The following is a 17,690-nucleotide window of genomic DNA, read 5'->3' on the forward strand; positions in this document are numbered from 1 at the left end:
TGGTTTATTGCCAGAAGATAAGCAGACCCTATTAAAAAGTTAGATAAACCTGCAGCAACATGAATTATTTAAAGAGTCTCAGCATAATTCACTACACTATAGATTCTTCCAGCTAGATGCGAGGCTCCTGTCCACAGAGTGGGGAAAGCAAAGCTGAAATTCTTTTCGTAATGAGTATGAGATGTTCAGACTTTGGATTTTCCAAACATGTTTTTTTGAACGGTTTTAAAATTCAAAAATCTGTGACGATCTCCCAGGTTTGTAACACAAAGCAGTTGTGAATTTTGTAAACTGAAAAGGCACTGTGTGTGTAAATAATGCATTCAATGCGATCATTAGCTGCATTGTCTCTGGATTTTTCCATTCAGAACAGATCCTCCTGAAGGTGAACTGGCAGATGTCCATGTCCACAGTGACGCACATCACAGATACACCAAGAGCTTTTGAAACAGGGCTTGTTTTGAAAGGTTTATTTTAAATCAACTTACATCAGTCTGTTTTCAAGCAGGACGTTCTGTGTTCTGTTTGATCATCTAAGGTTTGAACTCTCAAATTGTCCACTAATGCGGATTAAGGAAAGACAGGATCTCCAGGCCTCTGGCACCATGGACACAGATGGTTGTTCTGCTTATTTAGCATCCATTTCCATTCTTTAAGCATTGATGATGATTATGTACCTTAACGCAGTGCTTATCAACAGCAAACACCCTTGGCTGATAAAAAAAAACCTTTCAGGTGCTTGTTTCATCTGAAGACAGCAATGTCATCTCAGTTATTTCACTGCCTGCAGTCCCACAGCACTTCAAGAGGCTCCAAGTTTCCTGCCTCAAAAAACAATGATCTTCAACTTGGAGGTCACATGACAAAAGATCCAATTTTTCTATTATTTTGAAGCAACACAGCAGCAAATTGTGGATTATGTGCAAGTGCTTACCAGACAAAAAGCTTTATCCGGTAAGCACTTGCACAAGTAAGTAAATATTGCATGATTGGATGAGGTTTCCACCCTTTTAAATAGTTTTCTAACACCACCAACTGAAAAAGTGTGAGACACCAGAGTGATGGGAGTTAGGATTTGCATGCATCATATAGTGAAACAAAAATCAATGCAAATCACCTCTTACCTTGAAGGAGCCCTAGGTGTACATTTCAGTTAGCGATGTTGCGTACAGTCTACACTGCCCAGCGAACAATGATTGATGTTCGAATGGATGCACTGACACTTGAAATATCACGGCTACTCTTAGTTTTCACTCCATGTTTGGTTGTTCTCTTGTGGTGCTTTTACATCTTATGTTGTATTTCCATTTTTCCATTATTTTGGTTTCGTACAAAATTCCAGTATTAATCAAATCATCACAAGAGATATTGTGGAATTGAGTGATCTAGTTTGATTCAAAGTGATTTCACTGGTGAAGGCACTGCCTGGTGGAGCCCAAGGGCTTCCCTCAACCAGGTGGATGGAATACCTTACTCCAGAGCATGTTCCCAACGCGCCCTAGGTTGGGTCCCCTTTCACCACCTCTGGGCGGCATCCAGCAGTGGTCTGGTTAATGGGTGCAATCAAAGGCAATCCTGAAAGTGGGCATGTGACCCTGGTCACCGCAGACTTGTTTTGTGCTCCAATCCACAATTGTATGCACAAAGATCCCTGTAACTAACTGGCATGATTCCAAAGTAAACAGCTTGAGTGACGGCCTCCGCAGTTTCCTGCCGGAGGAGCAAGCTAAATACTACACTAATCCCCACAGTCCAAAAGTCCTTAATCAGTATTCAAAGACCTCTGCTGACAATGTGCGCAAGTAGGCAGGATGAAGACAGGATCAAGCTCATCTGTGATACGCTCTACATTTGAACAACTGATGAAACTTCATCAATTTCATTAAGATTCAACAATTTCAGGAGAGACGAAAAAAAATTGCAAAAAAAATCACGCTTCTTAGTCAAAAATGTAGCTACTCAACTCATGTCAAATGATCCCATATCCTACCCTGAATACTGGGACCTCGGATCAAAGATCATTTCTAACTCCGCTTTCTGTTCCCTGACCCGCAGAAGCCTTAGTCCCTTGTGAAGATTGACTGGTATCCCCTGCCACACTGGGGTCAAAGGAAACTCATACTTTATGTAGTAGGCTGGTAATTTGATATCATCTGACATATGAATGGAGTCAGGGCAGAGGGAAGTGTAAATATTGGGCACTCATTATCTCTCATCAACTGGCGGAACTGAATGTGAACTCACTCTGGGCCCTGAACATAGCCCACAGCACTTTCAGATTCAGTTTCCTGGCAATGACAGTCCTAAGATGACAGCAAAAATAAATGTCCTTTGTGTCCATGGTAGCACATACCACAAACAAAGGTGCTTCCGACAGCAGCATCTGGAAAGTCAACGGTTACCCAGCAATTGCAAGTTGGACTGGATTGCTGTGGAAACCACTCCGTGATATAAATAGAGAGTTTCGCTGGAATGGAGGTGGCAGCAGGTAGTGTAGAACTACTTCAGGATGTGGTTCTCCAATACAAAATGAGAATTAGACACTACTAACGCTACACACCAGAAAGTCACAAGTTTGGGTTCCAGTCGGTGCTGCCAGTTGACCTCAACTGGTGCACTATTTGACTTGAGCTCAATGTCTACATCTAGGCTGACACTCCAGTGCAGAACTGGGGGAGCATCTTTCAGATGAGATACTAAACCCAAGGTCTTCTCTGCCTGTTCTTTTAAGGTGGGTGTTAAAGATCCCCTATTCAGAAAGAGAAGAGATTTTCTCCTAGTAACTACAAATGGGTTTCACTGCCCTGGTTAATTGGAAGGAAAAATAAGTTAGACAGTGATCACTATCCAGGTAGCCTTGCTGGAAATGCCTTGTGCATGAATGTCAGAAAACAAGAGAATCAGGGTCACAATCAGACTCACTGTTGGGGAAATACATGACCAATGATCATTTGGGGAAAGTCGCAGGGAGTTGCCTGTGAACCCACGATCAGCAAGAGGCAGATCCTTCAGCAGAGGAGCAGAAGGAAGGGAGATGAAAGAGACTGCACAAAACTATTATGTTCTTCAGTTCAGAATTCAGCTGTCATTCACAATTTGCCTTCAGTCAGTTTAAGGTCCAAGCATTTTCCAATCCATTACAACTATTTTTTTCCAAACGTCCTAATAACTTTAAACCAATGGTTTGTACATAAAATAATGAATGAATGCAAGATACTGGTACAGACTTGCACCAGCCCTCCCTCCACTTTGAAGCACCTGAGATAGATCTCAGGGTTACCATGAGTTGGCTGTGATGTGTGCTGGTTACCAGCAGGATTCCCAATTATTGATTGAGTGGCAATTAGTGGATCCATTGCAGAATTTTAATCCCTTTTACAAGTGAGAAACAAACTTTAAAAACCGCTCTGATCATTTTTTGGGGGATATTTTCTTTTAAAAAGCCTTTATCTTACCATAGTTTTTGAATTGAAGAAATAATAAAATAATACAGGGACACGCTCTCTCAGGTGGTTCTTCCGATGCCTCAGTTAGTAAGTGTACAGAACACGAGGGACCCAGGTCTGATTCCTGGTCATTGCTGAGTGAATAGTTCTCGTGTGGTCAACAACGTTGTCCACATTCCCAGGTTAGGGAGGCAACACATTTGAGTGATACATATCCAAAGTACAGCTAAATGTACTTTGCATGCACACATGCAAAATGACATATTCATTTGTGGGCTCAGACACTGGGGCCAATTTAGCCAAACAGAGAGTTTCCAGCGCCTATCAGATTAAACCTCAGTCGGTTCCCTCTAGCCATGAGATAAGCAGGGGAACTCTGTTATAGGGGGCTTTGATAGAGTTCCATCTCATTTATAGCACGGGTCTATTGTGAACCTACAATATCAGAAACACCATACACGTGGCTTCTGGCGGTAAATACATGGCTGACTCGCTGAATGTCAGATCACCACTTCGTCTCGCTTCGTGAAGGATGAGCCATCAGCAGTGCTTCCTGTGCGTAATCTGCCATGAGCCGGAAGTGACATCGGCAGCAACCTGACCACCTAGAAGTCGGTCATTTTTCACACATCCACTCCTAACCCAGCGGCCGAGAGATTGGACGGTCAGCCGCACCAGAATGAGGTTTACCTGAACCCAATGGTATGGAAACAGTTAAATGTAAATGGCGCACACACACGAAGATGCTATTAATAATGTGTAATTTTGCATAAAAGTACCGCAAGATACAATATGTCAGACTGTGACAATTACATCACTCTTTGTTAAATGTACCACACCCAATAAAGGACTTTAGGGGTTTAGAAGGTTGGGGACAACTACTACATCTATAAACACACTGGTGTTGAATACTTAGTGATTCATACCCGGAGTCCCTAATTGAGGCTCTCGAATAAAAGACTCCTGATTATCTGCAGAAGTCTATCACCCCGGCCCGTAGGAACTCTGGCCCAATGCAATTTCCTTCCAGTTACCAGAGTTCCTCTGGATCAGTTGGATGGAATGCAGTTATCAGCAGACATTACTATTTGCAACACAGCAATAGTAACTTCTAAGTTGCTTTGAAAGGACAACATTGTTCCCAGATACCCGAGTGGGTAAATCATTGCCTGATGAGGCACTAAACCATACAGGCCAAAAGGTCATAGGTTCATTTCCCAAATTGCGCTGTGATAGCTCACGTCACCCAGGCAGCAGTTGAGATATTCCGATTGGTTTAGTGCTGCTGGACTAGGGAGAGGAACATTGAAGAGACCCTGTTGATGATCCAGTTATCTCTGCTGGAAAGATGAGGGTAGGATTTGGGTCAGCTGAGAAGCCCCCACAGTTGTAATGCTTACTAACACACATTATCCAGGTTTAACCCAGAGGCATTTGCCTACAAAATACACAGTTACTACACTTTATAGTAAACCCTGTGAAGCACTTTGAGATGTGCTCCGGTTGCAAATGGCGCTATATCAAAATGTACGGATTCATTAATTTTATTTATGATTATCATCATTATTCGTTTAAATAGTTGCTGTATTTACACTTTATATTCTTTTTCTCAATAATAAAAAAAAGTCCACAAATCCACCGGCTACACATGATGAGCCTAAATATAAGTGGTGCAGAGTATGAGGGTTTCTAGTTTAACCCTAAAATCCTCCCCATTTAGACCAGCAGATAATCAAGGATGATTTCTCCTAGTGCGGTATGCACAGGGACGGAAGAGTTAAACTAAGCCCTTCCTTATTTTATTCCAGCAGTAAATCTTCCCTCCACTTTCTATTTTAAGATGGGAGGTGTGATTGCGAGTCTTTTCACGAATCCCAGGTAGCAAAGTTACACTGACAAGATATTCGCTGTGGCACACAAAACTAAAACAGAAAAGGTTATGTAAATCGCCACAAATGTGGGGAGACTGTTTTCTGTTTAACCCCTTCCAACCCTTCTGGGTCAATACGAGTTTTAATCAAATTAGACCCATTGTTTTCAGTGAATGAGGCTCATGTCAAATCTATAAAGGAACTGATGGTGATTCCTGCCCCTTCCAGGGCAGAGAGTGATTCAGTGGCTGAATTTGACAGAAAGTGGCACATCACAAGTAGTTATTTCTTGGGGTTTACGGCACTCCTTCACACTCATGTTAGCAGGTCCAGTAATGAGTGTACAGTGTTAATGAGAGGGCAGCGATTGTACAAATGGTGCGTAACCTTTACTGATGCATTAGGCTGGGAGTTTAAGTCACTAAACTTAAAAATAATAATAATAATAATAATCTTTGCATTTGATATAGCGCTTTTCACGTCGGGAGGACGTCCCAAAGCGCTTCACAGAACACACTGTAAAGTGAATTGACTGTATATTTGTGGGCGAACGCGGCAGCCAATTGCGCACAGCAATGTCCCACAAACAGTCGTAGATTGAAAATGACCAATTTATTATTGTTTTGTTTTGGAGGGATTATTATTAGGCTCTGTGTGGAGTAAGGAAACTTGCCCAAGGTTTCGCCCTCTGCCTGGAATTGAACCCAGGTGTCTCGCTTGCAAAGCGAGCGCTCTAACCACTGAACTACAGGACTCCACAAACTTGACTGTTTGCTGAAGTGAAGCTTTGAAATACCAGAGATCACACACAGTAAAGACGCACTTAAAAAAAGGATCTCCATAACAAGTAAATCTGTGAAACATAGACAAAATATGGCTTCTGGCCAGAGCTGCCTCTTGGAGGGAAATGTACAGCTGAGCAAGCAGTCAGTGGTTTTCTATATTTCACTACCAGCTGCTGTAAATTGAAATTGAGCCATGTGCTTATTCTATTCATTAGAAAGAAGTTCAAATCCTTTTTTCCCCCCCGCTCCCTCCAAAAACTTTTTTTTCAAAAAAAAAGTCATCTCTGCCAACAACACTCATATTAAAAATCCACTCCGGACATTTCGAAACATAATAGTGTATATAAGTTGACTTACTCGGTCAGCTTTGGGCTTGGCTTGAGGATTCTTGAAAAAGGAGGTTCTGGCAGTGAAAAAGATCTCCTCGGAGTCCTCTTCTAAACTGCTGTAGCCACTGCTCATAGTGCTGTTCCACGTCATCTGCAAAAGGCCTCCCTCCCTCACTCGCTCGCTCGCTCGCTCACTTACTCACTCCAGCCAGCACCCCCACGTAAAGCAACAGAGTCAACTTAAATGTGCTAAGACCGCGAAAGCGTGCCAGGTGGTGTACAGTACAACAGCGGCTGAAGCAGTCACTCATGCGGTATCCCCTGAGAAGGAGCCGCAACCAGACGTGCTCTCAACCCGCTTCGGTTCAGTTGCTTGATCCAGAGCTGCCAGTGTTTGCTTGTCCTTTGGCATAAACGGTAACATTGTACATGAAGTGCCTTCTCACCACCACCACCCCCCACTCAACTCTCCCACTCCCCCTCCCTGCCTGCGATGCACTTTGTGCCTTGGCTGTAAATAGCCCGCACGCAGAACCCCAGTCTGCCAAAAAAAATAAACTGACTGCAGAGATCTGAAACCTGTCCTGAGTGAGCAGCAGTTTTAACTATTTTCTGTGTACAGAGTTCAGGCTGTCTGTCTGCTGCTCGTGTTCTGTAACCTGTCGACAAATCAGATGCAGTTTTCCTCTAGCTCACACCCACACGAGCGACAGAGAGAGATGAAGTCATCTCTGTCCAACCCTAATCACCCTTTAGCTTCTACAATTAGTAACCACTGACTTCCTATAAAGTCTGCCGAAGCCGAAGTCACTGAGCCCGCCATAAAGCAACGCTGAATGGGGTGATAATACAGTGTAATATTTATTCAGTGTGTACAATCAAGCAATGTACCTTCTCAACATGGGTGCCCATACAGCATTGTTAAGCACTTTGAGACGTCTTTCCGAATGTAAAAGGTGCTATGTAAATGTTAAACGTCCCCCGCCTTGCCTGCCCCACCATTGGCGGGCGGGCCTTCAGCCTCTCTTGCCCCCCCCACCTCTGGAACTTCATCCCACAGTCTCACCGCCTTGCCCCTCCCTTGCCTCCTTCAAAACCTGTCTCAAGACCCTCCTCTTCGACTATGCCTTCAGTCATCTTTCTACCCCAACTGGCCTAGTGCGCACCAATGCCTTTACATTTCACTCACAAAATACAGTCAATTCACTTTACAATACGACACTTCCAAACTCTGGATTTAGCAAATGTCAGACCAAGTTCCGAAAGAAAAATCAGTGTCCCGGAGGTGAAGAGCTGAGCGCTGGCATTCCTGTCAGGCTGAGGTCAGCGGGCTGACACGAGAGGAAAACCAACACCATGTACACCAGTATCCAAACCAGATTGAGAGTTCCATGTATGTATACCGCCTGACTTGGAAACTTCTATGCCCGGAATGGAATGCACATGCTCTCCTTCACGCTTACCTAACTCCAGAGAGCCTTAGGCACAGGTTGGCAAGAGGCAAGGCGTGAGGACCCCAGAGTGTGCTTTAGGGTACTGATGGAGTTTAACCAGCTAAAACCACATAGCTTGCCACTGAGAGCACTGTGTGGTGCTGCCCACTCCCTCCACCTAACCCACCCCGCCGGCCAAGAATAGTCACTGAGACCTTTGGACTCTAAAGATAAACAAACAACCTTCCAGCGTTCCATATTCCAGGTTCCTGAATATAAATTATACTTCCCCTACAAAGTCTCACAGAATGAGATGAACTATATTCATATTCAACTGCAGTAGAAATTGATTTGGCTTCAAAGTATTTCTTTTTGTATAAAAAAGCAATCCTGTCATCTCCTGCTGTGTTATTGTCAGCAGCAATCAGCCAGGGTGTGCTCTCGGCCCGGGCTACTTTTCCAATACAAAAGATGCACGTTTACTCTCAGCTGGAGACCGCCCCCTGCAATTACCCACTTCCCATCAGAATGTGAGTGTAGAAAAATGGCCCAGGGCCGAGCTTGTGGGACATCTTTCTCTTCATTATCCAATAAATAGGTGCCCAATTGTAAGGAAATCACAAGGCTGCTGAAGTCAATGCTCCGATTCGTACAAGCTTTTAAATTTGAGAAGTTTACATTTATAGGGATGCATATTTCCAAATGGTTATCCTATGTAAAGTCCAACATTAAATGCAAATGCAAGTTGCTTTTATTATTGGTTACTAGTCTAGATAATGCATTTATTTATACATTGGAATTGTCATCGTAAACACACTGGCAACATTTACCAGCCAGCAGAATCTCCCCTAACAGATTGTACAGCATTAATGGTATTACTACATACAGCTCCTGTACTAACAAGTAGAGTGAGTTGGTCATCCAGCTGATTCCAGATTGATCAAAACTGTTTTTTAATAGAGGTTAGACACCAGAGGTCATCTATTCTGAGCCTGTTATTATGATCATTTTATCTTTTAACATTTATGTGCAGTATTTGCAATTGTGAAAAATTCTTAAATCCAGTCTAAATTTGGAAGTTGCGTTTCCACAGTTTTTTAAAGCACCCGGAGTCCAAATTAAGAACAAATTGGAAGATTTCCACAATTCTGCACAATCTTGAATTTTAGGGCAAAATTGTCTTACAGGCTAAGACCAGGTAGAATTTCAGGATCTGAAGGCAATCTATTAGCATACAAGTCTGTGTTTTATTGTGGTTTTAAATGAGTTTAAATTACAGGATTCAAAAATCACATTTCAGAGCTTAATCCATTTTCATTGTAGATGAATGTCTTTATGCTCTTGCTAGCTCTACCATCAACATGCTGCAGCACAGTGACTTATCTGATGCTGGAGTTAAATTGGCTTCTCTTTCCCACAACCATATCTTTCTGTTGACATATCAGGCTAGTGACGTTGCATCAATACTCTTATCTTCAAAGCAGCATCAACAGCGGTGAAAACACTCATCAATCAACACTGGCTTATATCTAGCTTGTATCTAGCATGCCCAGACAGAAGGGGACACAAAAGTTTAACCCTACTTCTATATCGCTGTGACACTGCCAGCTGTTGCACTTACAGAAATAATGTTTAATGCCATTAAAGATGGCAGATGCCTAGCATTATTTTACAATTAAAAAGATTTGTATGGCAATAATAATAATCCTTGCATTTGATATAGCGCCTTATCATGTTGTCGCGATGCCTCAAACAATTCACAGGATACAGTAAAGTGGAGTGACAGTGTATTTTGTGCGAGTACACAATAGCCAGTTGTGCACAGCAATGTCCCACAAACAGCCATGGAGTTTATTTGGGGGATTGTTGACCAAGATACCGGGAGAAACTTCCTTCTCTTTTCAAATAGTCAATAAAACACCCCCCCCCCAGCACTGCATTGGAATGTCATCTCAGATTACATGAGTTCATGTACCAACGTGGGATTTGAACCCACAAGCGTTCTGATGAGAGTCCTAGCACTGAGCCAAGCTGACACACAGCTGCAACTTGTATTTGCAAAAACCCTACAATGATAGCCTTTAAAAAGTATCTTAAAAGGGTAATTTTCATTGTCCACTGTAGTTACTCGTGAAACAGTTTGAAACATTTCAATGTTTCAAGTGCTATATCACATGCAAGGATTTGATTAGTAAAGCAGACTAGTGCCTTACATCACAAGATGAGACTTGTTGCGACTTCTCTATACTTGTTCATATTCTTTGGGGCAAACAAATCCAAAAGATCCAGCTCCCTCTGGCACCTCACCGATGTATGTGGCTGTTCTTCATGTGTTTGCCTGGATAGGAAGTGTCAGCAGGCATTTCAACTGAGGCTCACATTATCAGTGCAGAGGAGTGCAGTGTTATGGGTCAAGCCCTGATTACATCATATCAGCACTCAGGAGGCAGCCGTAGGGCTTTGAAAAGGTCTACAGAAAAACAGTAGTCAAGAGAAAACACTGCCCTCCATTGTAAATCAAAATATCAGTCTCAAGAGCCAGACACATGACCAAAAAGGTTAATTTAAAAGGAGCACATTCCTCTGGACTAAGGACATTTTTACAGAAAACCATTTGTGAGTGTTTCCTTGATCTGATCTTAAGATTAAACCAACATAAAATATAGATAACCAGAAGCTGCCTCTACAAATGATAATTATTACCATATTTGCAAACACTTCTAACCCCACTTAGGTAAGAATTCCGACCATTATTTCCCTGCTCAGTCTCTCCTACCTAAATAAACTTTCAGGTTATAAATTACTTAATCTCTCTTAAACCTTTACAAATCATTTCTCTAATACTTCATTTTTCTTGCTAAATTCAAATGATAAATTTGGTTTGTCAAAGCTTTTTGGTTTGCGATCAGTTTTCTTTTCTCATTTCTCTGTCACAAGGCAGTAGGTTCAAGGAGTGGAACACAAATTACAAATCAGAGGCTGGAAATGTCTCATCGTCTCCTCGCCTTGAATTCTAAAATTTAGCCTTAATTTGGAAGCTGAAATAACTGTGGACAAATAGCCTCCAAATTAAGACAATTTAATGTTTTTCCACAATTCATCACAATCTTACATTTTAAAACCATAATATAATAATAGCACCTCATCACCTTGCTGAGACTGATAACACATATCTGTAGTCTGCCTGGTTATGATGGCTGAAATATCTTCAGTTGCATTCCCTGCTGAGAGGCTAGAATTAGGGCACCGTTGTGCACAATTGGCTGCTGCATTTCAGGCCAAAGAATGTACAGTCAATTCACTGTACAGTATATTCCACAAGCACTTGGAGACATCTTGATGACTTGATAAGGCACTATATCAAATGCAAGGTTATTATTATTATTAAATCTTTGCTCCAAAACCTCCCAACAATCCCCCATTTATAATTCCCTGTCCTTATATTTTCTCCGCCTGATCTTCTGAAGGCACCGACTCTTGATACGATGTAGTTCCAAGGAAACCTGGAGCCCTCTGATGTTGTGACATGCTTCATGTGCAAACCTAGACAGTGAGTGTCAACCCAGAGTGTCAAGCCAGATTATGAGCGTCAGCAGACAACTTCACTGCAGAAGGTTGGACAATCAACTGTGATCATGTCTTCAAGAACATGCAGGCAGTAGGGGGGTGTCGCTCAATATTGAGCACCCAGGCTAAGACCAGCTAACGCAGCACAAAACAACAACAACAACAACAAAATTACATTTATAGAGAACCTTTCACATCGGGAGGACGTCCCAAGGCGCTGTAATTAAACCTGGCGCCTCATAGCTCAGTTTCAAACCTTACCAACTGACCTCGCCGTCAGGGAAGCTGATGGAAGACTCTTATTACTACGAGCAGTTTGGATAATCCAAACCAGCTGCTCTGTGTGTAACCAGGGGGTTTCAACGTTACAGAAAATAAACTTTTGATCCGATAGCTTATTTGAAAGGGAGCCCTTCTCCTCCTTTACCTTCAATAATTCTTTTCTGAACAATTTGGATTTTTTGTTTTGATGTTAAATCAGATCTGAAGTTTCGTATCTTCACAAGGAGATTCAGGTGGATCAGATTGTTATTTCCTGCTGTTACTGACAGACCCACATAATCACACTCAGCTCCAGTCAGGCTGACCTGAGCTGAATGAAATTCTTCACGTTTTATATTGAGAGCTCCCTCCAAGTCAGTTTATGTGAGGTTTAGAATTGCTTGCCTGGTGCAAATGATACAAACACATTAGTTCTGGTACAAACTGAGCTAAAAAAAAACATCAGAACTGCACATTAAAACCATTTGTTTTCCTTTAGATACAGCAACAGTGAAACACGCTGGAACATCCAACGTGGCAGAATGAAACAATCAAAACACCCTGATTAGTATTTTCACATATCGTCCTTCATTCAGTAGATATTATGCACCAGCACATCTAAATTCAGTTCCAAAGCTTATCTTCCACCAAGCCATGTCCTCCTCCTTATTCATCCCCAATCTGGTCAAACTAATATGAAGGAAAAATATAATTTGCTGGCTTTATGGGTTTCCCTGAAATTGGTTGTGATGGAGGTATTCCCCTGTTTGGCATCCAGACTGCACACCCTGACATGGATTGAGCAACGATTTGACGGCATGAATGATTATTGCACAATGCATTTGCGCGGATCACCATTTGGATGGGTTTAATCATTGGAAGGTGGGGTGGGAGGGGTTGGTATGACAGCTTCAAAATATGAATGGTATTTCTTGTGCAGATTTCATTTCTCAAACCTCCTGCTCACTGACCTCCCCAGCTTTACCCTCCACAAGTTCCCAAACACCAAAAACTCCGCAGGCCCCATTCTCCCCTGTACTAGGCTTCACGAGCCCATTACCCTCATTCTCGCCTGGTCACACTGCCTCCTTATCCCCAGCAGATTAAATTTAATATCCTCATCCTTAGCTTCAAATACCTTCATGGCCTACCTCTGTAATCCCCTGTGAACCTGCTGCTCCACCTACTCCCTCCACTTCACTAGCTCTGGCCTGCTTCATGTCCTCCACACACTCTATCCCTTTCTCTTCAACTGAACTTCCCAACTCCCATCTCCCTCCCAGCTCGAGCTCCCATTTCATCTTTATAAAGCACTTTCAGAAGTTCTCCTATGTGAAAGACACGATACACGTGTAAATTGTCTTTTTATGAAGCTGGAATGGAAACAAAACTAGCAAAGAATTCTGGATAAAATCTCTCTCCCTCCTCCCATTACACTACACTGCTGGGATCATTCCCGTGCTGTTTACCAAGAGTAAGGTTTACATCTCCATTCGGAAACCAATTCCCACATTGCTGCTGTTGTTGCTGTCACCAGCTGCGATACCTGCAGCAGGAAACGCTGGTAAATGTGCAGAGGGAGGAGGCTGAACCCTGACTGGTGTTTCCCTCACTAACTCAGTGCACTGAACCCAGTTCTAACATCCCGATTGCTGCCCAGCTGAGATCAGCTAATGCAGCACAGTCTAGGATTCAAATCTCTGATCTTTTGACCTGGGTGGCTGAGTATTACACTAGGTGGTACCTTTACCCACTGGATTAAATGTTTCAAAGCAGGGAAACAATACAATAAATACATAAATCTAATCCAATGACGTTTGAAATGTTTGGTAACAGCAAATCTGACCTGACAAACTAACAATGGCAAGACGATGGGAATGGTCAATTGGCTGTACGAGGTATATTCTAAACAAGCCACATCTTGCAGCTCTGGGATTGGGCCAAGTGAGGTTTATAACTGAGATTACAGGTACAGACATGAATAAAATGCACAGTCCAAGTACGAACTGTCAGCTTGATGCATTGTGAAGGTAAATCTCAGTTATATATATACACACACACACACTAGTTAGTGAGTCAGAGGGACTTGTCTGAATATATTTATACTTTAAGAACCAAAGAGGGTGCAGCCAATAGAACATTATAATGAGGGCTTATGTCTATAGATTTAATTCATTTAAACTTCATTCTAGAAATGGGTTTCTTAAGGCTGGCTGCCTTAGGCAACAGTCTCCCGAAAGCATGCCAGAGTAATGTCATACATTCATAAATCATGCTTTTAATTAATACAGAATGTTCTTCAGAATTCCAACCCACATCCATCACATAGTGTAATATGGTCATTTTAAAAATATAACATTATACAGACAATAATTAAAACTAATTGTGTTCATACAGTTTTAATTCACACTGGTTCAGATCAAAGGTTTCCAGGATCTTTAATCAGATTCCAGTGTGAATTGCCTTTGTCTATTACTTGTCTTGGATGGAGAAATGATGTGTCCTTATGAGATGGAGTGTGCCATTGTATGTTAATATCTGTTGATCAAAATGACCACCATGACATCAGGTGACTGCACAAGAAGGAGACATAGTCAAGGCGGCCACTTTGAATGTAACTTTTTGCACGTGTACACTGCGGCAGCCATTTTGAGCCCATGCTCCTTTACAACAACAGCAACAACAACATGCACTTATATCATGCCCTCCATGCAGGGTAACGTCTCAGAGCGCTTAACAGAGCCTGACTCCGAGCCGGTGGAGGGGAGGTGACCATAAGCACGATCGAAAAGGAAAGTTTTCAAGCAGGACTTGAAAAAGGAGAGAGGGGGGGGGGGCAAGGCGGAGGGATTGAGGGAGAGTGTTCCAGAGTTTCGGAGCGTAGTGGCTGAAACCATGACCTCCAATGGTGGAGCGGAGGGTGCGAAGGACAAGCAGGAGACCGGTGCCAGTCGAGCACAGCTGCCGGGTGGTGGACTGGGGAGTGAGGAGGTCGGAGAGGTAGGGAAGTGCCAGGGAGTGAATGAATTTGAACACGAGGATCTTGAAATCGATCTGTTTGGTGATGGGGAGCCAGTGGAGCCTGGCCAGAACTGGTGAGATGGGGGTAAGGAGTTTGGTCCAGGTCAGAATGCGGGCTGTAGAGATCTGAATGAGCTGTATTTTTTTAATAGTGGATCTGGGGAGATGAGCGAGGAGTGCATTTGAGTAAATTTACAAAAGGGTTTAGAGCTTTAAATAACTGGGACTAAATCTCCCAACATGTGCAGGAAGTAATATTGCGATGGCTGCTTTACCTCTATGTGAGTAGGCAGATAATGGCAGCAATGTCCAACAAACAGCCAGGAAATGAATGACCAATTTGACCAATGACCAATAAATTGAACAAATCATATGTGCATTATATTGAACACTTCCAATGAGCAACTGCCAGTTGGCTTCAATTAACACTGGTCTAAATTCAGATGCATATCAGTATAATCTGTAGATCAATGTTTTCCGCTTCTCTACCTTCTGCATCACTGTGCAAAGATAAGTACAAAATACAGTAGCAGATGTACAATCCCTCCTCCTCATCACACTGACACCCAGAATTATGTCTCCTCCCATTGGCATGCAAACAGCTTCTGGCACATACACACAGACAATATGTTCAAAAATTAAAACAGTGAATCATGGAGCTGAATCAACACTGAATCATCAATTGAATCAAAGTTCCATTCAATCAATTAATGTAGACTTTAATAATAATAATAATCCTTGCATTTGATATAGCGCTTTGCACGTCTTCTAGACATCTCAAAGCACTTCACAGAATAAAGTGAATTGACCGTATATTTGTGGAGAAACACGGCAGCCAATTGCGCACAGCAGTGTCCCACAAACAGTCGTGGATTGAAAATGACTAATTTATTATTGTTTTGTTTTTGGAGGGATTATTATTAGGCATGTGGAATAAGGAAACTTGCCCAAGGTTTCCTCCCCGCCTGGAATTGAACCCAAGTGTCTCGCTTGCAAGGCGAGTGCTCTAACCACTGAGCTACAGGACTCCACAGATTTTGACTATTGAGCCCAGGTCCAGGCTTGATAGTCAAAGGAATCTGCCCATTCTCAGATCGCACCTGAAGACCTTCGTCTTCGAATGTGCCTTATGGTCACCTTTCCTTTCTTCCCTGTTCGGCATCAAACTCTGCCATTGTTAAGCATTCTGAGATGTCACCCTGCATGAAGGGTTCTACATAAATACAAGTAGTAGTTATGTGTACACTTGCCCAGTGGATCAGTCACAAAATCCAGTCAATTTTAGTGTAACACTTTTAAAAATCAATCACCCAAAATGTTAAAATACAGATATAGGTAGAGAAAATCTGCAACAATGGTGATCTACAGAGACAGGAAGCAAACAGAAAGAGAAATCTTCCCTGAAAGTGATTGTCTATTGGGTACGGATACCACCACACCACAAAACCACCACCACACCCGTATCCTATATATATCCCAGATAGGATGTACTTGATATCAAGTCCAAACATTACAAAAGAAGAGCACTGTTGAACCTTAAAATAGGTTTAAGAAAAAACCCATTACAAGCTGACATTATAGCTCTCATTATAGCTCCCAGGCTGTAGGCCAATGAGAAGAGAGAAGGAATGTAGACAGACACCATATTAACAATTTGCATTCATACAGCGCCCCTCATTCAGGGTAGCGTCCCAGAGTGTTTGACAACTGTTTATCAAACACCTGGGCCACAGACAACTAGAGAGTGCAATTTGTACCCATTGTGGTCTCACACAATGAGTTTCCTGCTTTCAGCCAAGTTATTTAATGAAGAAAACTGAATCAGGCCAGTGAATCTGCCCAGCACTAATATAGCTGCTAGCAACTAGTTACAAACATTTGGCTGCGATCTGAAAGCATGATGTGTTTCAGGGAAATCATTTGCTGAGCTGATTGATGTATCGGGACATTTGTCACGTCAGCGGGACGGCTTTTGTCAGATTCCTATCAGCACTGCTCAGGAGTCAGTAGGTTCCCACATCTGCTTCGCCACGCATCACTGCCACACAGTCTGATCACATCAAATAACAAACACCCTGTCAAAGCTAACAGATTCCACTGAGATTAGCAGAAGAAATAAAGAATGAATGTATTCAATGCCAACTTGGTGAGTGGAGGTGGGGATGTGTCTCTCAAGTCTCTTGTCTCTTCTGCACATCCCTCTGCTGCATCATCAGCAGTCGTGCTTTCAGCCACTATGACCCAAAACTCTGAACTCCCCACCTTGTCCCCACTTTGCCCATCCACAGATCGCACCTGAAGACCTTCCTCTTTGAATGTGCCTATAGTTACCTTCCCTTTCTCCTCATCTTCGGCATCAAACTCCACCATTGTTAAGCATTCTGAGATGTCACCCTGCATGACGGATTCTACATAAATACAAGTAGTAGTTGTTGTGTACACTTGCCCAGTGGACCAGTCACAAAATACAGTCAATTCTAGTGTAGCACTTTTAAAAATCAATCACCCAAAATGTTAAAATACAGATATAGGTAGAGAAAATCTGAAGCAATGGTGATCTACAGGGACAGGAAGCAAACAGAAAGAGAAATCTTCCCTGAAAGTGATTGCCTGGTGGGTACGGACACCACCACACCACAAAACCACCACCACATCCCTATCCTATATGTCCCAGATAGGATATGGGTTCATATCCTGCTTTGAATTAGCTGATTGTGGAGTCCTGTAGCTCAGTGGTCAGAGCACTCGCCTCACAAGCGAGAGACTTGGGTTCGATTCCCAGCAGGGCAAAACATTGGGCAAGTTTCCTTACTCCACACGCCTCTGTTTACCTAGCAGTAAATAGGAAGCCGGTCGGCAGATCGCTTTTCCGGGGATAATAATCCTTAAAAAAAATTTGGTTACTCAATCCACGATTATTTGTGGGACACTGCTGTGCCCAATTGGTTGCCGTGTTTCGCCCACAAATATACAGTCA

The 17,690-nt window shown here is 42.6% G+C and overlaps 1 protein-coding gene across 2 annotated transcripts in view; it reads right to left on the reverse strand.

The window, feature by feature from the left end:
• Positions 1-17,690, reverse strand: part of rassf3 (Ras association domain family member 3) — a 55,579-nt gene that overhangs the window by 23,524 nt on the left and 14,365 nt on the right. Inside the window, exon 1 of one of the 2 annotated variants that reach the window (XM_007895287.2) lies at positions 6,460-7,012. The exons of the other annotated variant lie outside the window; for it this stretch is intronic. Coding sequence (XP_007893478.2) covers positions 6,460-6,582 — 123 coding nt within the window. The 5' untranslated portion in view covers positions 6,583-7,012. Of the gene's footprint in view, positions 1-6,459; positions 7,013-17,690 lie in introns of those variants that run through there. 2 annotated transcript variants of the gene reach the window in all.

Source organism: Callorhinchus milii, unplaced genomic scaffold (genome assembly GCF_018977255.1).
Source record: "Callorhinchus milii isolate IMCB2004 unplaced genomic scaffold, IMCB_Cmil_1.0 Scaffold5, whole genome shotgun sequence".
NCBI classification, from domain to species: Eukaryota; Metazoa; Chordata; class Chondrichthyes; order Chimaeriformes; family Callorhinchidae; genus Callorhinchus; species Callorhinchus milii.